Here is a 26,217-nt window from a genome sequence, read left to right as displayed (position 1 = left end):
CCTTCTCTAGTGTAGGGTGTAGGCTTCTCTCACCCCTTCTCTAGTGTAGGGTGTAGGCTTCTCTCACCCCTTCACTTCTCTCATCCCTTCTCTAGTGTAGGGTGTAGGCTTCTCTCACCCCTTCACTTCTCTCCCCTCATGCCTTCTCTAGTGTAGGGTGTAGGCTTCTCTCACCCCTTCTCTAGTGTAGGGTGTAGGCCTATTCAAGAGTATTACAACAAGTTTAGCAAAATATTCAATCAATCAAACCAACAAAAAATGACTCTCCTATAGTCCATGCACTTAATGCATTTTAGGAAACAACTGAAATCTCAATGATTAAACTAAGATCAACAAATGTATTACCATAAAGACAAACACAGAGTTGTAAAGGTTAGTTGTAGCATGGTAACTCTATTTCCTTAGACAGCAAGCTACACCATACTAGGTAAAGTATAAAACACTAGACTTCAATACAACAAGCAAAACATTATTTTTTTTGACAATATACAAAATCAGGGAAGCGAGTTCCTTCCCTAGTGAGGCCAGAAGCTCCACGCAACACCAGGAAGTACCAGAGCTACAATGATGGAAGAGAAGAGGTTAACGCCATTGTTGTCCAGGATAGGCTTCCCACATATCCGCTTAGTTGTCACAGACGCATAGTTGACAACCTTTCCGAGGCTTACGTCATAACCTGGGGAAGAAGGGACATCATACAGCCGTAAGAGTGGAGAAGACTTTCTTTTTTTAAATGACTGCAATGTTTTAAATTCAAGAAAGACACTTCAAGCACCTGCTAATACTTGGATATCAAACATCTATCAATCATTTTTTATCAAAATAAATGAATAACATATACAGTGCATTCAGACATTATTCAGACCCCTTGACTTTTTCCACATTTTGTTTCAGCCATATTCTAAAATGCATTAAATGAAGAAGAATATATATCTACACACAATACCCCATAACGACAAAGTGAAAACAGGTTTTTAGAAATTTTTGCAAATGTATAAAAAATAAACAGATACCTTATTTGCTATGAGACTCGAAATTGAGCTCAGATTAATCCTGTTTCCATTAATCATCCTTGACATAGTTTCTACAACTTGATTGGAGTCCACATCTGGTAAATTCAATTGATTGGACATGATTTGGAAAGGAACACACCTGTCTATATAAAAGGTTCCACAGTTAACAATGCATGTCAGAGCAAAAACCAAGCCACACGGTCATGGTAATTGTCCGTAGAGCTCAGAGACAGGATTGTGTCAAGGCACAGATCTGGGGAAGGGTACCATGAGAAACCAGATTCTCTGGTCTGATGAAACCAAGATTGAACTCTTTGGCCTGAATGCCAAGCGTCACATCTGGAGGAAACCTGGCACCATCCCTACGGTGGTGGCAGCATCATGCTGTGGGGATGTTTTTCAGCGGCAGGGACTGGGAGACTAGTCAGGACCAAGGGAAAGATGAACGGAGCAATGTACAGAGAGATCCTTGATGAAAACCTTCTCCAGAGCACTCAGGACCTCAGACTGGGGCCAAATTTCACCTTCCAACAGGACAATGACCCTAAGCACACAGCCAAGACAACATGGCTTCGGGAAAAGTCTCTGAGTGTCCTTTAGTGGCCCAGCCAGAGCCTGGACTTGAACCTGATCGAACATCTCTGGAGACCTAAAAAAATAGCTGTGCAGTGACGCTCCCCATCCAACCTGACAGCGCTTGAGAGGATCTGCAGAGAATAATGGGAGAAACTCCCCAAATACAGGTGTGCCAAGCTTGTAGCGTCATACCCCAGAACAATCAAGGCTGTAATCGCTGCCAAAGGTGCTTCAACAAAGTACTGAGTAAAGGGTCTGAATATTTATGTAAATTATATATTATTATTTTTTTATATATTTGCTCAAATTTCTACAAAACAGTTTTTGCTTTGTCATTATGGGGCATTGTGTGTAGATTGACTTTAAAAAAATCTATTTTAGAATAAGGCTGTAACATAACAAAATGTGAAAAAAGATGAGGGGTCTGAATGCACAGTATATAATCTATATCTGAAGTTAGTTATTTATACTTTTCCCTGATAATAACGTGAATATCTAATCCCTGATAATAACGTGAATATCTAATCCCTGATGAAAACGTGAATATCTAATCCCTGATGAAAACGTGAATATCTAATCCCTGATAATAACATAACTAATCCCTGATAATAACACATTAATAACTCATCGTTGACAGACCCACCTGAGTACTGCCAGTGTGCTCCCAAGACAGAGTCCAACATGGACCCCATTAGGCCAGCCATGGCTCCATAGATTATGATTGGCCACTGGGGATCAGCCAGGTGCAGGTCACGGACCAATAGGATCTGAGAGATATAGTAAGCCACGCCCACTGCCAGGCCCCCCAGGAAGCTAGCCAGTAGACCCACTGGGGTCACTCCTCCATTGGTCCCTGTGAAAAGAACAGTTAACACCATTTACAACATGTTGTTTCACTAGTCTCATGGGGAGGAGCATTGTTAGGAACAGGATGCAGCAAGACTACACTATTTACAGGAAGTGATTAATGGATCTACGTCAAAGTCTGTCTCAACGCAAAACACATCCGCCCAACGTGGGGCTCGAACCCACGACCCTGAGATTAAGAGTCTCATGCTCTACCGACTGAGCTAGCCGGGCCTGAGGGTAGCTGGAATTCCCCAGCACATAGGAATGTCAAAATGAGTCAGGAACCCCGCCCCCTTCTAATTTTCACATCACCTGCCGCAGTCAGTTACTGTTAGGCTCTTTTTACGCAACACTGTGAAGAGTTGTTCGTGGAGATGCACTGTCAATAGATAGTTCATTGAAATGTAATGTAAACCATGTCTGACTCCAACCCTGTCCCCTTTTACATTTCACCCACAGTCTTTTATTCTCTAACTCAATGTGAAAAGTTGTTGACTGAACAGTCAGTCAACAGATTATTGACTTTCTTTGCAACCAAGCCTCTCGTGTCTGACGAATCGGTGCCCCTGTATATAGCCTCGTTATTGTTCTTTAAGGTTACATTTTATTTCATTTTTTACTTTAGTTATATTTAGTTAATATTTTCTTAACTCTATTTGTTGACCTGCATTGTTGGTTAAATCCTTGTCAGGAAGCATTTCAATGTAAGGTCTATCTGTTGTAATCGGAGCCTGTGAGAAATAACATTTGATTTGCTCGAATTTATCAGAAGAAAGGCTTTCGAATCAAAAGCTTTAGCGCCCAACGTGGGGCTCGAACCCACGACCCTGAGATTAAGAGTCTCATGCTCTACCGACTGAGCTAGCCGGGCTTGCATCACTATTTAACACCACCCACATACAGACCTCACAGGGCGTGAACCAACTCTGCCCATTGGCCTAGCCAGTCTCCAGACCTTAATCCCATAGAAAATCTGTGGAGGGAGCTGAAGGTTCGAGTCGCCAAACGTCAGCCTCGAAACCTTAATGATTTGGAGAAGATCTGCAAAGAGGAGTGGGACAAAATTCCTCCTGAGATGTGTGCAAACCTGGTTGGTAAATAACACACCAACATGTAATAACTGTCAGACCAGGTTGGTAAATAACACCAGCCAAACATGTAATAATTTTGAGTGTGACTCCAAATCCAGACCTCCATGGGTTGAAAAATTTGATTTCCATTGATCATTTTTGTGTGATTTTGTTGCCAGCACATTCAACTATGTAAAGAAAAAAGTAATTAATAAGAATATTTCATTCATTCAGATCTATTGCTCGCATTTATCAGAAGAAAGGCTTTCAAATCAAAAAGTCATCGCCCAACGTGGGGCTCGAACCCACGACCCTGAGATTAAGAGTCTCATGCTCTACCGACTGAGCTAGCCGGGCTTGCATAACTATTTAACACCACCCACATACAGACTTCACAGGGTCTTGACAAACCCTGCACCTTGACAGACCTCACAGGGTCTGAACCAACCCTGCTCACTGACAGACCTCACAGGGTCTAAACCAACCCTGCCCATTGACAGACCTCGAAGGGTCTGAACCAACCCTGCTCACTGACAGACCTCACAGGGTCTAAACCAACCCTGCCCATTGACAGACCTCGAAGGGTCTGAACCAACCCTGCCCATTGACAGACGTCACAGGGCGTGCACCAACCCTGCTCACTGACAGATCTCAGGGTGTGAACAAACACTGCCTCTTGGATTTCAGCAGTCCTCTATTTCATCACCCATGTACTTATCCCTAGGCTGATGAAGCAACACAGTCAACCGATACTGGTCATCTATGTTGCATGTGTATTAACCACTATACCTCTAAGGCTGATTTCCCAGACACCCATGAAGTCCTAGTCTAAAAAATAACTGTCAGACCAGGTTGGTAAATAACCCCAGCCCAACATGTAATAACTGTCAGACCAGGTTGGTAAATAACCCCAGCCCAACATGTAATAACTGTCAGACCAGGTTGGTAAATAACAGACCAACATGTAATAACTGTCAGACCAGGTTGGTAAATAACAGACCAACATGTAATAACTGTCAGACCAGGTTGGTAAATAACAGACCAACATGTAATAACTGTCAGACCAGGTTGGTAAATAACAGACCAACATGTAATAACTGTCAGACCAGGTTGGTAAATAACAGACCAACATGTAATAACTGTCAGACCAGGTTGGTAAATAACACATCAACATGTAATAACTGTCAGACCAGGTTGGGAAATGACACACCAACATGTAATAACTGTCAGACCAGGTTGGGAAATGACTAGTCTAGAGACAGTAACAACTCTCAAACGTAATTATCTTCTTTCTACATACAGTCGTGCAACTCAAATGGCACCCTATTCCCTATATAGTGCACTACTTTTGACCAGGGTATTTGTTCCATTTGGACTTAGACAAAGTGTGGGGCTGAAAGCCATGGTCCAAAATGTCTCATGATTCCCCCTGTTGAGAGACAGAGCCTACCAGACGTAGTCTGAATATGCAGAAATCCTTTAACTTCCTGTTAACAAGCTTCATGGCAGCATGACATGACCTTTGATCCTGTCCTATACCCTGATCGTCCACTTGTGATAGGACAAAGCCATTACAAAGCATAAAAACACCATTATAAACATTGGTTTAGTCATCACTCATTGCTTATATACAAGTGCCTTCAAAAAGTATTCAGACCCCTTGGTTTTCCCCCAAATTTGTTACCTTACAGCGTTATTCTCAAATGGATTAGATAAAACATCCTCAGCAATCTACACATTATACCCCATAATGACAAAGCGAAAACAGGTATGGAGAAATAGTTGTAAATGTATTAAAAATAAACCCTTGAATGAGTAGGTGAGTAAACGTTTGACTGGTACTGTGTATCATATCACACAAACACAAATAAAATCTGATTTGCTCGCATTTATCAGAAGAAAGGCTTTTAAATCAAAAGCTTAGCGCCCAACGTGGGGCTCGAATCCACGACCCTGAGATTAAGAGTCTCATGCTCTACCGACTGAGCTAGCCGGGCTTACATCACAAAATAACATCACCCACATACAGACCTCACAGGGCGTGACCCAACCCTGCCAATTGCAAGACCTCGTAGGGTCTGAACCAACCCTGCCCACTGACAGACCTAACAGGGCCTGAACCAAACCTCAGGACTACCTGGCATGATGACTCCTTGCTGTCCCCAGTCCACCTGGCCGTGCTGCTGCTCCAGTTTCGACTGTTCTGCCTGCGACTATGGAATCCTGACCTGTTCACCGGACGTGCTACCTGTCCCAGACCTATTATTTGACCATGCTGGTCATTTATGAACATTTGAACATCTTGGCCATGTTCTGTTATAATCTCCACCCCTCATAGCCTGGTTCCTCTCTAGGTTTCTTCCTAGGTTCTGGCCTTTCTAGGGAGTTTTTCCTAGCCAACGTGCTTCAACACCTGCATTGCTTGCTGTTTGGGGTTTTAGGCTGGGTTTCTGTACAGCACTTTGAGATATCAGCTGATGTATGAAGGGCTATATAAATACATTTGATTTGGTAACAAATTTGTTACCTTACAGCATTATTCTCAAATGGATTAAATCAAAAATCCTCAGAAATCCACACATAATACCCCATAATGGCAAAGCGAAAACAGGTATGGGGAAATTGTTGTAAATGTATTAAAATTAAACCTTTGAATGAGTAAGTGAGTAAACTTTTGACTGGTACTGTGTATCATATATATATATATATACACACACACACACACACACACACACACACGCAAATAAAATTTGATATGCTCGCATTTATCAGAAGAAAGGCTTTCAAATCAAAAGCTTAGCGCCCAACGTGGGGCTCGAACCCACGACCCTGAGATTAAGAGTCTCATGCTCTACCGACTGAGCTAGCCGGGCTTGCATCAATATTTAACACCACCCACATACAGACTTCACAGGATCTGAACCAACCCTGCCCATTGACAGACCTCGCAGGGTCTGAACCAACCCTGCCCATTGACAGACCTCGCAGGGTCTGAACCAACCCTGCCCATTGACAGACCTCGCAGGGTCTGAACCAACCCTGCCCATTGACAGACCTCGCAGGGTCTGAACCAACCCTGCCCATTGACAGACCTCGCAGGGTCTGAACCAACCCTGCCCATTGACAGACCTCGCAGGGTCTGAACCAACCCTGCCCATTGACAGACCTCGCAGGGTCTGAACCAACCCTGCCCAGTGACAGACCTCGCAGGGTCTGAACCAACCCTGCCCAGTGACAGACCTCGCAGGGTCTTAACAAACCCTGCACCTTGACAGACCTCGCAGGGTCTGAACCAACCCTGCCCAGTGACAGACTTCACAGGGTCTTAACAAACCCTGCACCTTGACAGACCTCGCAGGGTCTGAACCAACCCTGCCCACTGAGAGAACTCACAGGGCGAAAACAAACCCTGCTCACTGACAGATCTCAGGGTGTGAACAAACACTGCCTCTTGGATTTCACTAGTCCTCTATTTCATCACCCATGTACTTATCCCTAGGGTGATGAAGCAACACAGTCAACCAATCCTGGTCATCTATGTTGCATGTGTATTAACAACTATACCTCTAAGGCTGGTTTCCCAGACACCCATGAAGTCCTAGTCTAAAAAACATGTCCATTTGATATTGTTCAGAGGTAGTGCTTTTCAGTGGAGGACTATAATCTGTGTCCAGGAAACGAGCCCCAAGCCTCTGAGGATCAATGGAATCCAAATCTGATCAGCGCCCAACGTGGGGCTCGAACCCACGACCCTGAGATTAAGAGTCTCATGCTCTACCGACTGAGCTAGCCAGGCTTGGAGATCCACAACATCCCAAACTAACACAACTGTCAGACCAGGTTGGTAAATGACACACCAACATGTAATAACTGTCAGACCAGGTTGGTAAATAACACACCAACATGTAATAACTGTCAGACCAGGTTGGTAAAAAACACACCAACATGTAATAACTGTCAGACCAGGTTGGTAAATAACACACCAACATGTAATAACTGTCAGACCAGGTTGGGAAATGACTAGTCTAGAGACAGTAACAACTCTCAAACGTAATTACCTTCTTTCTACATACAGTCGTGCAACTCAAATGGCACCCTATTCCCTATATAGTGCACTACTTTTGACCAGGGTATTTGTTCCATTTGGACTTAGACAAAGTGTGGGGCTGAAAGCCATGGTCCAAAATGTCTCATGATTCCCCCTGTTGAGAGACAGAGCCTACCAGACGTAGTCTGAATATGCAGAAATCCTTTAACTTCCTGTTAACAAGCTTCATGGCAGCATGACATGACCTTTGATCCTGTCCTATACCCTGATCGTCCACTTGTGATAGGACAAAGCCATTACAAAGCATAAAAACACCATTATAAACATTAGTTTAGTCATTACTCATTGCTTATATACACAAGTGCCTTCAAAAAGTATTCAGACCCCTTGGTTTTCCCCCAAATTTGTTACCTTACAGCGTTATTCTCAAATGGATTAGATAAAACATCCTCAGCAATCTACACATTATACCCCATAATGACAAAGCGAAAACAGGTATGGAGAAATAGTTGTAAATGTATTAAAAATAAACCCTTGAATGAGTAGGTGAGTAAACGTTTGACTGGTACTGTGTATCATATCACACAAACACAAATACAATTTGCTCGCATTTATCAGAAGAAATGCTTTTCAATCTAAAGGTCAGCGCCCAACGTGGGGCTCGAACCCACGACCCTGAGATTAAGAGTCTCATGCTCTACCGACTGAGCTAGCCGGGCTTGGAAAAACAATCCACAACATCCCGAAATAACACAACTATCACACCAGGTTGGTAAGTAACACAGTACCCCTTGGTTTTCCCCCAAATTTGTTACCTTACAGCGTTATTCTCAAATGGATTAAATAAAAAATCCTCAGCAATCTACACATAATACCCCATAATGACAACGCGAAAACAGGTATGTAGAAATTGTTGCAAATTTATTTTTTTTAAATCCCTTGAATGAGTAGGTGAGTGAACTTTTGACTGGTACTGTGTATCATATCACACACACACACAAATAAAATCTGATTTGCTTGCATTTATCAGAAGAAAGGCTTTCAAATCAAAAAGGTTAGCGCCCAACAATAGTGAAGACAAATGATGAAATTACACATATGGAATCATGTAGTATATATTGTATATTCTTCAAAGCAGCTACCATTTGCCTTGATAGCTTTGCACACTCTTGGCATTCTCTCAACGATTTTCCAACAGTCTTGAAGGAGTTCCCACATATGCTGAGCACTTGTTGGCTGCTTTTCCACTCTTTCTTTTCCACTCTGCGGTCCAACTCATCCCAAACCATCTCATTTGGCTTGAGGTCAGATGATTGTGGAGGCCAGTTCATCTGATGCAGCACTCCATCACTCTCCTTCTTGGTCAAATAGCCCTTACACAGCCTGGAGGTGTGTTGGGTCATTGTCCTGTTGAAAAACAAAATGTTAATCCCACTAAGCGCAAACCAGACGGGATGGCGTATCGCTGCAGAATGCTGTGGTTGCCATGCTGGTTAAGTGTGCCTTGAATTCTAAATAAATCATTGACAGTGTCACCAGCAAAGCACCATCACATCGCCTCCTCCATGCTTCACGGGGGGGAACCACAGATGCAGAGATCTTACGTTCACCTCCTCTACGTCTCACAAAGACACAGAAGTTGGAACCAAACATCTCAGATTTGGACCCTTCAGACCAAAGAACACATTTCCACCAGTCTAAATGTCCATTGATCGTATTTCTTGGCCCAAGCAAGTCTCTTCTTCTTATTGGTGTCCTTTAGTAGTGGTTTGGATCATCGTAGCGCTTGGTGTTTTTTGCGACCGCACAGGAAGAAACTTTCAAAGTTCATGATATTTTACAGATTGACTGACCTTCCTGTCTTAAAGTAATGATGGACTGTTGTTCCTCTTTGCTTATTTGAGCTGTTCCTGCCATAATATGGACTTAAGTCTTATACCAAATAGGGCCATCTTCCTTTTCAAAACACAACTGATTGGCTCAAATGCATTGAGAAGGAAAGGAATTCCACAAATTAACAAGGGACACCTGGTAATTGAAATGCATTCCAGGTGACTACCTCATGAAGCTGGTTGAGAGAATGCCAGTCTGAGATGTGGGTTTTTCTTTGCAACTCTGCCTAGAAGGCCAGCATCCTGGAGTCGCCTCTTCACTGTTGACGTTGAGACTGGACAGAGGAACTCCTGGAGTCGCTTCTTCACCGTTGAGACGGGTGTTTTGCGGATACTATTTAATGAAGCTGCCAGTTGAGGACATGTGAGGCGTCTGTTTCTTAAACTAGACACTATAATGTACTTGTCCTCTTGCTCAGTTGTGCACCGGGGCCTCCAACTTCTCTTTCTATTTTGTTTAGAGCCAGTTTGCGCTGTTCTGTGACAGGAGGAGTACACAGCGTTGTACGAGATCTTCAGTTTCTTGGCAATTTCTCGCATGGAATAGCCTTAATTTCTCAGAACAAGACTAGACTGAAGAGTTTCAGAAGAAAGGTCTTTGTTTCTGGCCATTTTGAGCCTGTAATCAAATCCACAAATGCTGATGCTCCAGATACTCAACTAGTCCAAAGAAGGCCAGTTGTATTGCTTCTTTAAAATCAGCACAACAGTTTTCAGCTGTGCTAACATAATTGCAAAATAGTTTTAATGATCAATTAGCCTTTTAAAATGATAAACTTGGATTAGCTAACACAATGTGCCATTAGAACACAGGAGTGATGGTTGCTGATAATGGGCCTATGTAGATATTCCAGCTACAATAGTCATTTACAACATTAACAATGTCTACACTGTATTTCTGATCAGTTTGATGTTATATTAAATGGAACAACAACAAAAAAACAAGGACATTTCTAAGTGACCCCAAACTTTTGAACAGTAGTTCACACACACACACACACACACACACACACACACACACACACACACACTGGCCCTTTACGTAGGTGATGAGCCTGGGTTTGGTCTGACTGAGGGCGGGCCTCACCCCTGATGCCCAGGTGTGTGTGTGTGTACCTGTAGGGACCTCTCTCCAGGAGGTAATGAGGCGGGGTTTGGTGTGACTGAGGACGGGCCCCACCTCTGAAGCCCAGGTGTCCCCCGTAGAGCAGGCCAAGGCCCCCAGCAGAGACAGACACATCCAGGAGGCGGAGTACTGCTTCCCAAAGTCCACCGGCATCTCCCCTGGACCCACCTGATTAGAACCAGGACCACACAAAGGAAATAACCTCAGATGAGTGACAGATGTGTGGTCGGCTCACTTGGCTGAGGCAGCTGTTATATGTATTCAAATATATAATTAATTGATTGATTGACCTCGATCATATATAGCAGCGCCAGCTCTGTGGGGACACCACCGTTACAGAACACCTGCACCCAGTTCCTCTGACCACCTGGAGGGCAAAGGGGACGCACATTAAAATGATAGTTCACCTCCAAAATGTTTCACTTCCTTTTGACTTCCCTGGGGGTGGGTTTCCTTGTTAAATAAGATGCACTTCAAAACAGGTGAACTATCCCTTTAAGGACAAATAACTTACGCAGGTGTTAAATTATTATTTTTTTAAACCAGATCCTACTGACTGAGGTAGACTATGCAATCCAGTAGCGGACTGTTGCTTACTGGAGTGTGGCCTGACTATCTCTTGAGAGTCATTTGGCCTAGCTGCTGGCCTAGCTGCTGTAACTCGTTACCTTCTTTATAGTCAGAGTCTAGTTTCTTCTTGACGTCTTCTTTCCAGCGTGTCAGCTTGGAGGAAGTGATGAAGAAAGCCAGCAGGGCAGAGAAGAAACTTATGTTGGCCATGGTGAGGATGAAGCCGACCAGCAGGGCTGTAGGGGACAGGGAACAAAAGCATGAAAACAATACAACTCTTACCTGATCCCAGATCTGTTTGTACTTGTTTATAGCCAACTCTTTGGGCCGTTGTTATGACCACGTGTTTGTTTGATGTAACAACAGCCACGGGAGCTGGCTCTAACAGATCTGGGACCAGGTTACAAACTAGGTCTAACTACCTTATCAGAACAGTACTACAGAACATCTACTCTCTCGGTATGTTTGAGAAAATCATGATGAAAGTGGCCATTTTTAGACCTACTGTATATATGCCTATTGTAAGACCCTATAATCTGTGAACTGTACACGATACAGACATCTTGTTGTCAACATACTCCTTATAGTGTGTCATATGGAGTAGGTCTTGATTTTTCATTATTCAAAAAAAAAATGTACATTCATTTATTCAACATTAAATATTCATATGAATATCTGAAAAGTAACTTTTTTTGGATTTAGTTAATTTTAAAAGACATCGTTTGGGACAATATACTCTACAAATACATCATATTACCAGAGTGGGCTCTCTGCTAATTTAAGTTATGATACATGTTATGAACACCAACACAGTGAATGGGGGAAATGGTTGTTCTCTTTAAACTCCCTCTGCTGGTGATTTGCTGAATGTGCAATCATGTCATTGGTCAATTACCTATAATGCACATTTCTATGTATAAAATGGGTTATATCTTCAAAAGTACCAAAGAACCCACTTTGAGGAGTATATTGTTGAATTAATATTCATATTTTTGTTATGTTGGGTAAAGTAAATGTGATAACATTTATTTCTGAATCTAGATGTACTCCATAATTTGAGAGGACGCGGAGTATATCGACTCCAAGATGTTGTCTGTATCATGTACGGTTCAAGGGTCATAGGGTCTTACAGGAGGCATGGATAGGTTTAAAAAGAGCCTAAAATTAACACCTCCCTCATGATTTTCTTAAAAATAGTTTGGGATACAAAATGTCAAAAGAACATTCCTCACAGTTTCTATGTGAGAATTGCCAGAACAATCTGTTATTCCAAAAATATTTATGGGCTATTCTGCTGTGGAATGTACCAATTAGTACATGACTAAACTGCTTTAGTCAGTTGAATAATGCGATTCAGCACAGACCCTGATTAAAATGAATGGTGACTAATTAATTCCTCTCAGATCCAGATCACGAGGACTGCTGATGGCCTGGCTAACGTGTGACTGACATCAGGGGCAACCCCTCTTCTCACACGCATACGCCTGGGGCTGCTGGAACTGTGTGGAATGCATCTTATAATTAATAATAGCATTAAAACACCCAACAGAGACTCCTAAGGGTAAACTGATACATGTGATTTTGGCAATGAGGCCCTTTATGTACTTCCCCAGAGTCAGATGAAATCTCCGATAACATTTCTATGTCTCCGTGTCCAGTATAAAGGAAGTTAAGATGTACATAGCACATTGCTTTGAAGTATATGGGTGATGCTAGTTAGCGTTGGCTCAGGAAACTACATGTAACTTCCCTCATACTGGACACGGAGACATAGAAATGGTATGAGGTCATCTGACTCTGGGGAAGTAGAGCAAAGAGCCTCATTACCAAAATCACAAAGTACCTCTTTAATAGTTTTTTTCCCCTAATAATTTGTTGGGTGAGTTTGAGATTTGATGGATCAATATATTATACACATTTTAAAAAATTAGCAAGATAAGACCTTAAATTATATATTTTTAAGGATGTTTTAAAACATTTATGCTCAGTTTCTGCTTGCTGTTTCTTTGTTTCCATGCTGCCTGCTGCAGAATCATTCACTTTATCAAATCAGTCTTTGCTTTTGAAATGGCAATCTTTATCTGGTTGGCATTTCATATTCAAAATAACTAATGAATGTGGAAACATAGGAGATTGAACAATGTCCTGTTTGTTTCATCAACAAACAAAGCATGTACAAAATAGTATTATGCAGTACCAGTCGAAAGACTATAAAATAATACATATGGAATCATGTAGTAACCAAAAAAAGTGTTAAATCAAAATATGTTTTATATTTTAGATTCTTCAAAGTAGCCACACTTTGCTTTGATGACAGCTTTGCACACTCTTGGCATTCTCTCAACCAGCTCCATGAGGGAGTCACCTGGAATCCATTTCAATTAACAGGTGTACCTTGTTAAAAGTTAATATTTGGAATTAATGTTCTTGTTGATGCCTTTGAGCTAATCAAAATGACAGTCCATCATTACTTTAAGACATGAAGGTCAGTCAATCTGGAAAATGTCAAGAACTTTGAAAGTTTTTTTCAAGCGCAGTTGAAAAACCATCAAGCGCTATGATGAAACTGGCTCTCATGAGGACCGCCACAGGAAAGGAAGACCCAGAGTTACCTCTGCTGCAGAGGATAAGTTCATTAGAGTTACCAGCCTCAGAAATTGCATCCCAAATAAATGCTTCAGAGTTTAAGTAAAAGACACATCAACATCAACTGTGTGAATCAGGGATTCATGGTCGAATTGCTGCAAAGAAACCACTACTAAAAGGACACCAATAAGAAGAAGAGACTTGCTTGGGCCAAGAAACACGAGCAATGGACATTAGACCGGTGGAAATCGGTCATTTGGTCTGATGAGTCCAAATTTGAGATTTTTGGTTCCAACCGCCGTGTCTTTATGAGACGCAGAGGAGGTGAACAGATGATCTCCGCATGTGTGGTTCCCACGTGATGCATGGAGGAGGAGGTGAACAGATGATCTCCGCATGTGTCGTTCCCACGTGATGCATGGAGGAGGAGGTGAACAGATGATCTCCGCATGTGTCGTTCCCACGTGATGCATGGAGGAGGTGAACAGATGATCTCCGCATGTGTCGTTCCCACGTGATGCATGGAGGAGGAGGTGAACAGATGATCTCCGCATGTGTCGTTCCCACGTGATGCATGGAGGAGGAGGTGAACAGATGATCTCCGCATGTGTCGTTCCCACGTGATGCATGGAGGAGGAGGTGAACAGATGATCTCCGCATGTGTCGTTCCCACGTGATGCATGGAGGAGGAGGTGATGATCTCCGCATGTGATGATCTCCGCATGGAGGAGGAGGTGACAGATGATCGTTCCCACGTGATGCATGGAGGTGTTGGTGTGGAGGAGCAGAGAAGAAGAATGGGAGAAACTCCTCAAATACAGGTGTGCCAAGCTTGGAGCATCATACCCAAGAAGTCTTTAAGCTGTTATCGCTGTCAAAGCTTTAACAAGCTTGGAGCATCATACCCAAGAAGTCTTTAAGCTGTTATCGCTGCCAAAGCTTTAACAAGCTTGGAGCATCATACCCAAGAAGTCTTTAAGCTGTTATCGCTGTCAAAGCTTTAACAAGCTTGGAGCATCATACCCAAGAAGTCTTTAAGCTGTTATCGCTGCCAAAGCTTTATGCTTGGAGCATCATACCCTTTAAGAAGTCTTTCTTTAAGCTGTTATCGCTGATTTAAGCTTTAACAAGCTTGGAGCATCATTGCAAGAAGTCTTTATGGCTGTTATCGCTGCAAAAGCTTTAACAAGCTTGGAGCATCATACCCAAGAAGTCTTTAAGCTGTTATCGCTGCCAAAGCTTTAACAAGCTTGGAGCATCATACCCAAGAAGTCTTTAAGCTGTTATCGCTGTCAAAGCTTTAACAAGCTTGGAGCATCATACCCAAGAAGTCTTTAAGCTGTTATCGCTGCCAAAGCTTTAACAAGCTTGGAGCATCATACCCAAGAAGTCTTTAAGCTGTTATCGCTGCCAAAGCTTTAACAAGCTTGGAGCATCATACCCAAGAAGTCTTTAAGCTGTTATCGCTGCCAAAGCTTTAACAAGCTTGGAGCATCATACCCAAGAAGTCTTTAAGGCTGTTATCGCTGTCAAAGCTTTAACAAGCTTGGAGCATCATACCCAAGTCTTCAGGCTGCTGTTATCGCTGTCAAAGCTTTAACAAGCTTGGAGCATCATACCCAAGAAGTCTTTAGCTGTTATCGCTGCCAAAGCTTTAACAAGCTTGGAGCATCATACCCAAGAAGTCTTTAAGCTGTTATCGCTGCCAAAGCTTTAACAAGCTTGGAGCATCATACCCAAGAAGTCTTTAAGCTGTTATCGCTGCCAAAGCTTTAACAAGCTTGGAGCATCATACCCAAGAAGTCTTTAAGCTGTTATCGCTGTCAAAGCTTTAACAAGCTTGGAGCATCATACCCAAGAAGTCTTTAAGCTGTTATCGCTGCCAAAGCTTTAACAAGCTTGGAGCATCATACCCAAGAAGTCTTTAAGCTGTTATCGCTGTCAAAGCTTTAACAAGCTTGGAGCATCATACCCAAGAAGTCTTTAAGCTGTTATCGCTGCCAAAGCTTTAACAAGCTTGGAGCATCATACCCAAGAAGTCTTTAAGCTGTTATCGCTGCCAAAGCTTTAACAAGCTTGGAGCATCATACCCAAGAAGTCTTTAAGCTGTTATCGCTGCCAAAGCTTTAACAAGCTTGGAGCATCATACCCAAGAAGTCTTTAAGCTGTTATCGCTGCCAAAGCTTTAACAAGCTTGGAGCATCATACCCAAGAAGTCTTCAGGCTGTTATCGCTGCCAAAGCTTTAACAAGCTTGGAGCATCATACCCAAGAAGTCTTTAAGCTGTTATCGCTGCCAAAGCTTTAACAAGCTTGGAGCATCATACCCAAGAAGTCTTTAAGCTGTTATCGCTGCCAAAGCTTTAACAAGCTTGGAGCATCATACCCAAGAAGTCTTTAAGCTGTTATCGCTGCCAAAGCTTTAACAAGCTTGGAGCATCATACCCAAGAAGTCTTTAAGCTGTTATCGCTGCAAAGCTTTAACAAGCTTGGAGCATCATACCCAAGAAGTCTTTAAGCTGTTATCGCTGTCAAAGCTTTAACAAGCTTGGAGCATCATACCCAAGAAGTCTTTAGCTGTTATCGCTGCCAAAGCTTTAACAAAGTACTCAGTAAAGGTTCTGAATAACTATGTAAGCATGTTTTTTTTTTAAATGTTTTATGAAAAATGTGCAAAAATGTCTAAAAACCTGTTTTTGCTTTGTCATGTCATTATGGGGTATTGTGATGTCATTATGGGTTATTGTGATGTCATGAGGTATTGTGTTTGTAGATTGAGGGAAAAAAAAAAAACTATTTAACCACTTTTAGAATAAGGCTGTAAAGTAACAAAAATGTGGAAAATCAAGGGGTCTGAATACTTTGAGTGCACTGTAGATACTGAATAGTATTATACAGTAGATATATAGATACTGAATATTATCATACAGTACATAGATACTGAATAGTATTATACAGTAGATATATAGAGACTGAATATTATCATACAGTAGATATATAGAGACTGAATATTATCATACAGTACATAGATACTGAATAGTATTATACAGTAGATATATAGAGACTGAATATTATCATACAGTAGATATATAGAGACTGAATATTATCATACAGTAGATATATAGAGACTGAATATTATCATACAGTACATAGATACTGAATAGTATTATACAGTAGATATATAGAGACTGAATATTATCATACAGTACATAGATACTGAATATTATCATACAGTAGATAGATACTGAATATTATCATACAGTAGATATATAGAGACTGAATATTATCATACAGTAGATATATAGAGACTGAATATTATCATACAGTACATAGATACTGAATAGTATTATACAGTAGATATATAGAGACTGAATATTATCAGACAGAACATATAGATATCATAAAATGAGAGGTACAGTATGTATAATTGGAATTTAATACAAATACTCTCACACTATATAAAAAAGTATTCATTAATTGACCTCATCAAGAGTAGTAGTGGTAATATATAATGTGGTCGTTCCTCTCCAATGGAGGAGGGGGTAGCTCCTATCAGCTGTTGTAGTTGTAGTAGTAGTGGTAGTACTAGTAGTAGTTGTAGTGGTAGTACTAGTAGTAAATACAGTTGAAGTCAGAGGTTTACATACACTTTAGCCAAATACATTTAAACTCAGTTTTTCACAATTCATGACATTTAATCCTGACAATAATTTGGAAGTATGCTTGGGGTCATTGTCCATTTGCAACCAAGCTTTAACTGACTGATGTCCTTTGCTGTTGTTCTGGGATTGATTTGCACGTTTCGCACCAAAGTACGTTCATCTCTAGGAGACACAACGCATCTCCTTCCTGAGCGGTATGATGGCTGTGTGGTCCCATGGTGTTTAGACTTGCATACTATTGTTTGTACACATGGACGTGGTACATCCACAGGTACACCTCCAATCGACTCAAATGACGTCAATTAGCCTATCAGAAGCTTCTAAAGCCATGACATCATTTTCTGGAATTTTCCAAGCTGTTTAAAGGCGCAGTCTACTGTGTATATAAACTTCTGACCCACTGGAATTGTGATACAGTTAAATAATCTGTCTGTAAACAAATGTTGGAAAAAGGACTTGTGTCATACACAAAGTAGATGTCCTAAACGACTTGCCAAAACTATAGTTTGTTAACAAGAATTGTGTGGAGTGGTTGAAAAATGAGTTTTAATGACTCCAACCTAAGTGTACGTAAACTTCCGACTTCAACTGTAATGTGGTCTTACCTCTCCAAGGGAGGAGGGGGTAGCTCCTATCAGCTGTTGTAGTACTAGTAGTAGTAGTAGTAGTAGTAGTAGTAGTATATAATGTGGTCTTACCTCTCCAAGGGAGGAGGGGGTAGCTCCTATCAGCTGTTGTAGTACTAGTAGTAGTAGTATATAATGTGGTCTTACCTCTCCAAGGGAAGAAGGGGTAGCTCCTATCAGCTGTTGTTGTCTTGGTGGTAGTAGTAGTAGTAGTAGTCGTAACAATCATTTTTATGGGAGCATCATTTGAGGAGAATATTTATTTGACACAGACAATTAGTAACAGCATCATGATGATCTGTTTAACATGATGATATCACAGGTGAAGGAAACCAATGACTGATCATAACATAAACCAGTATTGAATCACAGTCTGATTTGGCAAACAAAAGCTGAACATGCCAGTGCTTCCCCTATACTCATTTAGCAGCGGCGGGCCGCCACATCAAAACAGATGAACATGGTAAAAACGTTTTCAGTGTGAACTTAAAACGACTAAAACCGTGTATGTAGAAAAGACAAACGGAGCGATATCTTTTTAAATAAGATAATCTTTGAGAACTAACCATCACCAAAATAAAAAACTAGACAGTCCGAGAGAATCTAAAATGTTTTTAAAAAATGTCCTGGCATGGGGCCCCAATAGACTTGTTTTAACAAAGTTTTAGTTATATGACATAAGCCATGGTAAAATGTGTAGAATTGCAGGAAATTCTCTTTTTTTTTTATACAAGAAAATTCTCAGCCCCATGAAAGTGTATAACCGCAAGAAACTCTTTAAAAACTGTGGCCACGCCCACACCCAGAAGTATCATTACCTACTAGCTACAGTGTGTTGTTGCTGCGTTTTAGACTACTAGCTACAGTGTGTTGTTGCGTTTTAGACTACTAGCTACAGTGTGTTGTTGTTGCGTTTTAGATTTAAGTTGGTTCGTGTCGGGTTTGTTCTTTCAACCGTTTCTGCGTTGTTTCTCAGTAGACAGGGGCAATACGTTGTCAGGTAGAGGCGTTTGAACTTAGTGCTGCTTAAACAGTACACAATTGGGTCCACTAGACAGTCCATGTGGGAAAAAACTATGAAACCATCATAGACCTGAACAGCTATATTCTCAGCATTCTCTAAATCCATGGCTCTGACAATCAACAGAACAATTCTAGCGATGGTACAAGGCAGGAAACAGAAAGAGAAGAGCAGCATGACAGAGGTGACCAGAAACACTGCTCGACGCAGCTTGGTCCTGTCACCTACTGTCTTCTTTTTGAGTCTGTTGACAATGCGGACCGTGCAGTACACCAACACAAAGAAAGGGATGAGAATCTGGGTGAAAAACACAACCTCTCTCAGAGTGTCAGTGACGTCCCCATGACTGCTACAGCAGCCGGTCTTCAGCATGGTGGGGATTGTCAAAGGAAGCAGTACTAGCCAGATGACGACAGATATATGAGGGGACTTTTTGAGGACAAAGTCCTTGTTCCCAGGATGAACCACGTTGAAGTAGCGATCGAGTGAAATCACAGCCAGGAAGCCGATACTGGCGCCTCGGTTCAGAAACAGCATGAAGAGCATGGCTTTGCAGATCTTTCCGTCCGTACTCTGCCGCTCTCCGCGAAGAAAATTGTAGGCGTTCACTGGCAAACAGCCTAGCAGAAGGAGGTCAGCCAACACGAGATTGAACAGGAAAAGGTTGTTGGAGTTCAGTTTCCAGAACTCCAGCTTGAAGATGAAGAGGTAAAGCACTGAGAGGTTAAGAGGCAGAGCCAGGGTGAACTCCACAATCATCACAGAGGCGTAGAATGTATACAAGGGCAGATTGTCTGCTGTGCAGTTATCATTCAGAAGATCCTCTTCCATAATATGAACTGGCAAAACCGGTCCCCTTTTTTTACAGTCAAAGCCTGATCCTGTCCGAATCCTTAAGAAGGAAAAGCAGTCCTCCAGAGTCCTCAACGCCGAGTGAGTCTGTTTAAGGGAAGGGAAGCTCTTATTCCGTGTGCAGACCTGGTGAAACTGAAGGACTGTACTTCAGTCTGGAAGTAATTCCCCCCCCAGGCAGCCGTTGCAAACTGTTCAGACTTGTTGGTTGAGCACCTTCCATTCCTGAGTAGGCGAGTCGCCACAGGACCAATAGATAAGCAGTTGGTCCCACGAGGGATTGAGAATATAGTGGAAGACATTGCATCAACACACAACAACTATTTTTCCCCCATATTTGTCATATTGGGGCGGCAGGGAGCCTAGTGGGTAGAGCGTTGGGCCAGTAACCGAAAGGTTGCTGGATCGAATCCCCGAGCTGACAAGGTAAAAATCTGTTGTTCTGTCCCTGAACAAGGCACTTAACCCACTGTTCCCCTGAACAAGGCACTTAACCCACTGTTCCCCTGAACAAGGCACTTAACCCACTGTTCCCCTGAACAAGGCACTTAACCCACTGTGCCCCTGAACAAGGCACTTAACCCACTGTGCCCCTGAACAAGGCACTTAACCCACTGTGCCCCTGAACAAGGCACTTAACCCACTGTTCCCCTGAACAAGGCACTTAACCCACTGTGCCCCTGAACAAACCCACTGGCAAGGCACTTAACCCACTGTGCCCCTGAACAAGGCACTTAACCCACTGTGCCCCTGAACAAGGCACTTAACCCACTGTGCCCCTGAACAAGGCACTTAACCCACTGTTCCCCTGAACAAGGCACTTAACCCACTGTTCCCCTGAACAAGGCAGTTAACCCACTGTTCCCCTGAACAAGGCACTTAACCCCTGTTCCCCTGAACAAGGCACTTAACCCCCTGTTCCTTGGCCGTCATTGTAAATCATATGTTTTTCTTAACTGACTTGCCTGGTTAACTTAAATATATGTATATAAAAGTGATATTTTTCATTCGCTACATATTCTCCCTGCTGAATTCCTACATGAAGTAGGCCTAAGTAAGTGCAGGGGCGTGCTGCTGGTTGCACAACACATCCGTGGGAATTAACATGTAGGTGAGGCTGTCATAACACGTTTTGATTGATTAAACACACAGAACTACAAGGGGAAGACACAGGCAGTTCTTCGCTGAAATTCATAGAATAACTCTTGAGCAGGAAGGTTTCATTTTGATTGGTTGATTTATGTTCTATTGTTTGTTTACCTCCCAGGGCTCCGCTGTGGTTCAGACTCCTCTTTTTCAGGGCCCGTGTGGTGAGAGTCAGAGGAACCAGGATGGAGAACAACCATCGCCACGGAGACACCGGCTGGAGAGTGCCTGTGAATGACGCATTGAATTAGGTTATAGCTCTAGCTAATAATCAGTGTTTCATCAAGTCGTGTTTCATCCTCTTTAACAAACATCTACTACTGAAACCATCTCTCCTTGTCTATATTCTGGAATGAGGTGAATAGAAGCCTCTCTTTTTTTAACCCACTGTTCCCCTGGCAGGGGGCAACAGAACTAGGTGGGGGGGGGGGAGCAACAGAGCTAGGAAGGGGGAGCGCAACAGAGCTAGGAAGGGGGAGCGCAACAGAGCTAGGAAGGGGGAGCAACAGAGCTAGGAAGGGGACAACAGAGCTAGGAAGGGGGAGCAACAGAGCTAGGAAGGGGGAGCAACAGAGCTAGGAAGGGGGAGCAACAGAGCTAGGAAGGGGGAGCAACAGAGCTAGGAAGGGGGAGCAACAGAGCTAGGAAGGGGGAGCAACAGAGCTAGGAAGGGGGAGCTAGGAAGGGGGAGCAACAGAGCTAGGAAGGGGGAGCAACAGAGCTAGGAAGGGGGAGCAACAGAGCTAGGAAGGGGGAGCAACAGAGCTAGGAAGGGGCTAGGAGCAACAGAGCTAGGAAGGGGGAGCAACAGAGCTAAGGGGGAAGGGGGGGAGCAACAGAGCTAGGAAGGGGGGAGCTAGGAAGGGGGAGCAACAGAGCTAGGAAGGGGGCAACAGAGCTAGGAAGGGGGAGCAACAGAGCTAGGAAGGGGGGAGCAACAGAGCTAGGAAGGGGGAGCAACAGAGCTAGGAAGGGGGGGGCAACAGAGCTAGGAAGGGGGGGCAACAGAGCTAGGAAGGGGGGAGCAACAGAGCTAGGAAGGGGGGGAGCAACAGAGCTAGGAAGGGGGGGCAACAACAGAGCTAGGAAGGGGGGAAGGAGCAACAGAGCTAGGAAGAGGGAAGGGGGAGAAACAGAGCTAGGAAGGGGGAGAAACAGAGCTAGGAAGGGGGGGAGCAACAGAGCGAGGAAGGGGGGGGGCAACAGAGCTAGGAAGGAGGGGAGCAACAGAGCTAGGAAGGAGGGGGGGGGGGAGCAACAGAGCTAGGAAGGGGGGGAGCAACAGAGCTAGGAAGGGGGGCAACAGAGCTAGGAAGGGGGGGGGCAACAGAGCTAGGAAGGGGGGGCAACAGGGCTAGGAAGGGGGGGGCAGCAGAGCTAGGAGCTAGGAAGGCTAGGAAGGGGGGCAACAGAGCTAGGAAGGGGGGCAACAGAGCTAGGAAGGGGGGGGGCAACAGAGCTAGGAAGGGGAGCTAGGAAGGGGGGGAGCAACAGAGCTAGGAAGGGGGGGGAGCAACAGAGCTAGGAAGGGGGGCAACAGAGCTAGGAAGGGGGGCAACAGAGCTAGGAAGGGGGAGCAACAGAGCTAGGAAGGGGGGAGCAACAGAGCTAGGAGGGGGGGCCCATCTTGCTTACATAGTGTTGAGAGAAAGTTTGCACCCTTTAGCTTTGTCTCTATTTCTGCAACACATCATGTTCTCCCCTCTTATGGGTAACGGTGAGAGCATGTTTTGCAGCCTCTAAACTTCTCACTCATCCGTATTCATGATTCATTCGTGTTTTTTTCTTAATCATGGCACTATCAAGATTAATTTAGAAGTGTTCTGAAACATCTTTCTATATGGGACCAAATACTAAACTTTTGACTACTTTAATCCACTTTGAGCTCATTAATCTAGAGATTTACATACTTTTTTTCCCCACAAAGAAATGTAATGTTGGATACATTTTCTCAATAAAGAAATTCAAAAGGACACTTGTTTTTGTGTTATTTGTTTAAATCCGATTAACTTGATCTATTATTAGGAGTAGGACTTAGATGAAGATCAGATGACATTTTAGAGCACATTTATACAGAACATTTATTATTATTTTAAAGGGTTAACAAGCGTTTTATAACCCACAATGGTAGGGAAAACACTGGACATAACTGAAAAGGTGTGTGTGAGCATGTCCACGCACGCAAGTGTCTCTTACCATAATATGTGCTGGCTGTGATGGAAATGATCCAGAAGAAGAGGGAGATGGCCAGGGTGGCACACAACAGGATCATATCAGTCATCATCTTGAGGTATTCTTTCATTTGTATGTCATCCTCAAAAATCATTGTGGAAGAAGTGAATAGAACCTGTGGAAGTCATCGACATTACCTTGGGCACATGTTTAGTTATATGACAGATGGCTTACAGGGGACAGTTAGTAGCCTGGTCCAAGGTCTGTTTGTACCGTCTTGCCAACTCCTGTGGGCACATTGACACACCAGGCAGACCTCGGACCAGGCTAGTCTGGGCAGCGGCTGGTGGGCTTTATGGATCTCCATCATAAACCCACTAACAGCTGCCCAGGCTAGGTAGGACCAGGCCATTACTCCTAAACTAGACTGACCGGACAGCGTCATAAGTCGCTAGCCAACTAGCTAGCTAACGTTAGCTGTCTACTGGTGTGGAACTAGCAGCTAGCTAGCAAGCTAATAAGTCGGAAAGTGGGCTAAAGAAAATAAGGTAAAGGTTGCACCTGAAGTAGCCGAAGCCATGGCTTTGTATCCTGCTTCTGCCATTGTGGGAAAGTGCCAATACAACTAGTTAATGTAACTTGTCTCTCCCTATAAGATAACTTAGCGAGATGAAAGGATTCACAGCTGTCACAGTCCTGTAGCGGAGTCAGATTTCAAAACACAGGACTCGTTGTTCTTCTTCTGTGGATTTTTATATGGCGGTTGGAAACCAACTTTAAGGTGCATTACCGCCACCAACTGGACTGGAGTGTGGACCAAAGACAAGGGAAAGTCGAAATCCTACCCAATTTTCTCAACTCCCTAAGAAAACGTAATACATAATGAAATACTACATTCCCTTATGATTTCCCCAGCAGTTCACTTTCATTGTTGACTGAGAACCGGATGTGGATTTAAAGAAGTACATGCGTACTTCCGCTAATCTGTCAGATTAAAACTTCAGTGCTCATTTTTCACAAAAATAAATTATTCACCAAACACAAATCCATCAATACGTTTGAGTAATAAATACAAAATCAAATATATTATTCAGCGTTAATGTGATTTTTTTTTCACTATTAGGATATCCATGTATTACTTACATACATTTAAACATCATGAATTTCAGGGGCCTCGTGTATCAACCATGTGCAGGCACAAATCTGTGCATAAACCACGCGTGGGATAATTTCCACGCAAATTGTGAGATTAATCAATATGAACGTTTGCTTGAGCGTGACTGAGTACATTTACGCACAGCCATAAACATGCGTAGGCACAGTGCCAAGTGGTGGAATAAGGGAACTGCTTGTCAAGCGTGTGGAAAATATATGTTGAAAATGTGTGAAATTCTTCCGAGTAATAATTAAATCATTTTTCGATTGAATTGTATTTCAATTGTGAATTCATGCAACACATATTGACAGGCTATATATCATTTGACCACATCAGTGCATTTGTTATGATAATAATCCATATAATGTACAGACATTTGTTAAATTAGAGGCAAGTGTTAAAGTTAAACCATTGTAGAAATACTATAAAAGACTGAGATAATAGAAATCACATGAGAGATGGCTGATCATGCGCTGTTACAAGGATCTGGCACACACTGCATTTATCAGAGCGCGTTTTTAGAGACCGGTGGTACTTTTTACAGAAAGTACAGATTGGTTTATCAGATATCGTTCCCCAAAGAATTTGTTCTTAACTGACTTGCCTAGTTAAATAAAGGTTAATTAATATATAATTCATAATTAATTAATATGATATATATATATATATATATATATATATGGGGCCTAATTTATCAATATTGCTAGAAACTATTCTAAAATACTACTTATGAACGGAATGTAGAATGTTCCTACGCATAGAAAAAGTGTAATTTGTTTATTTATTTTAAATAGAAAAAGTGTAACAAATCACACTTTTTCTATGCGTAGGAACATTCTACATTCCGTTCATAAGTAGTATTTTAGAATAGTTTCTAGTAATATTGATAAATTAGGCCCCTGACACTTTATAAAGAGTGTAAACCAGGCGTGTTTTATTATAGTGGCTAGCGTAGCACATGGAGATGGGTGAAACGTACTCCTTAGCCGAGGTGTCCCGCTCGCATCGCCTCATTAGTTAGCTGTTGAGGTAACATGACCGTCTTTTAATGGAAGAAGGCTGAGGTCCCGAGTTCGCGCCAGATGTGGATCGAATCCGAGGAAGTGGTATTAGCTAAACTACTAGCTTTTTTACATGTTGAATATACTTATGTACAATTAATTCACCTGTGTGCCAATATAAGAGTAGTCATTGGCAGGCATTGGCTATTACTGCAATTTCATACAACGATCAAGTTCCGGGGAGTAGAGTGGTCTTCTGTTCAAATAAAAGCTAAACATAACACTCTTTACAAACAAACTCACCACCAATAGTTTACCATCAAAGTACAATAGTGTGTACACTATAAAGCATATTATGATTAAAAGCCCTTTGTTACCTACCCAAATATAACGAAATTGTCTGCTGGTCGAAAATCCTCTATCACTACCTTCTGAAATCAAACAGTCATAGTGACTTTTTAAAGCGGATTTGGATTCACCCTGAATCAAAAAGCATGTCAAATCATTTGTAGTATGACGTGATATCAAGAAGCCCCAGCCACTGACTGAGGACTCTTTGATTGAGCCGTATAATACCAGGAAACTTCATAGCTGTTTTCCTGTAATACCAGGAAACACACCACGGCTTCACAGTGATGTGTTCGTTCCAACAGTTCAACCACACAATATTTATTCGTTCCAATTATTATTTTCAATGTGCCCTGCCTTCTAGAAAGACGAACTGAAAGACATACCTTATATGTATATACTGTAATGAAACAGGCAGGGAGCAGGTCTCGAATCCTCGACCATCGAGCCCGAGGTCCGGCGCGCTATCGACTGTACCGCAAAAGCATATGCTCGTGCGGCAGG

General features: G+C 42.6%; 2 protein-coding genes and 6 non-coding genes across 10 annotated transcripts; all 8 read right to left on the bottom strand.

Moving 5' to 3' along the window:
- Nucleotides 1-101: 101 nt before the first annotated feature.
- On the bottom strand, nucleotides 102-26,217 carry tmem19 (transmembrane protein 19). Of its 3 annotated transcripts, none has more exons than XM_042316953.1 (8): nucleotides 26,100-26,217; nucleotides 23,233-23,383; nucleotides 21,151-21,264; nucleotides 11,243-11,380; nucleotides 10,865-10,941; nucleotides 10,565-10,742; nucleotides 2,233-2,442; nucleotides 102-676 (listed from the first exon to the last, which is right to left on the bottom strand). In XM_042316953.1, exons 2-8 carry the CDS (start codon nucleotides 23,360-23,362, stop codon nucleotides 516-518), a joined length of 1,008 nt encoding a protein of 335 aa, XP_042172887.1. In that variant the 5' UTR covers nucleotides 23,363-23,383; nucleotides 26,100-26,217; the 3' UTR covers nucleotides 102-515. The 3 variants fall into 3 exon arrangements, with proteins under 3 accessions (XP_042172887.1, XP_042172886.1, XP_024301675.2); XM_042316952.1 differs by lacking the exon at nucleotides 26,100-26,217 and adding an exon at nucleotides 25,747-25,893; XM_024445907.2 differs by lacking the exon at nucleotides 26,100-26,217 and adding an exon at nucleotides 23,770-24,096.
- Nucleotides 2,597-2,669, bottom strand: trnak-cuu. Its single transcript has one exon. It is a non-coding gene; the product is annotated as a tRNA-Lys (tRNA).
- On the bottom strand, nucleotides 3,237-3,309 carry trnak-cuu. The gene has a single exon. It is a non-coding gene; the product is annotated as a tRNA-Lys (tRNA).
- trnak-cuu lies at nucleotides 3,793-3,865 on the bottom strand. The gene has a single exon. It is a non-coding gene; the product is annotated as a tRNA-Lys (tRNA).
- On the bottom strand, nucleotides 6,309-6,381 carry trnak-cuu. Its single transcript has one exon. It is a non-coding gene; the product is annotated as a tRNA-Lys (tRNA).
- trnak-cuu lies at nucleotides 7,232-7,304 on the bottom strand. The gene has a single exon. It is a non-coding gene; the product is annotated as a tRNA-Lys (tRNA).
- trnak-cuu lies at nucleotides 8,203-8,275 on the bottom strand. Its single transcript has one exon. It is a non-coding gene; the product is annotated as a tRNA-Lys (tRNA).
- LOC112267784 (12-(S)-hydroxy-5,8,10,14-eicosatetraenoic acid receptor) lies at nucleotides 18,263-20,309 on the bottom strand. Its single transcript, XM_024445905.2, has one exon. The coding sequence runs from the start codon at nucleotides 19,867-19,869 to the stop codon at nucleotides 18,910-18,912; it is 960 nt and encodes a 319-aa protein (XP_024301673.1). The 5' UTR covers nucleotides 19,870-20,309; the 3' UTR covers nucleotides 18,263-18,909.

The sequence above is a fragment of the Oncorhynchus tshawytscha genome, unplaced genomic scaffold, assembly GCF_018296145.1.
Source record: "Oncorhynchus tshawytscha isolate Ot180627B unplaced genomic scaffold, Otsh_v2.0 Un_contig_4380_pilon_pilon, whole genome shotgun sequence".
NCBI classification, from domain to species: domain Eukaryota; kingdom Metazoa; phylum Chordata; class Actinopteri; order Salmoniformes; family Salmonidae; genus Oncorhynchus; species Oncorhynchus tshawytscha.
This window is presented reverse-complemented; position numbering and strand designations above follow the sequence as displayed.

Bases quoted from the DNA above. Each gene is read 5' to 3' on its own strand.
- LOC112267784 (XM_024445905.2), bottom strand. From the start codon at position 19,869: ATGGAAGAGGATCTTCTGAATGATAACTGCACAGCAGACAATCTGCCC.
- tmem19 (XM_042316953.1), bottom strand. From the start codon at position 23,362: ATGATTTTTGAGGATGACATACAAATGAAAGAATACCTCAAGATGATG. The intron at 11,381-21,150 runs GTAAACAAACAA...TGTCCCCTACAG, and splicing joins CCACAGCGGAGCCCTGGGAG to CCCTGCTGGTCGGCTTCATC. The intron at 10,942-11,242 runs GTAACGAGTTAC...TTTGCCCTCCAG, and splicing joins AGACTCTGACTATAAAGAAG to GTGGTCAGAGGAACTGGGTG.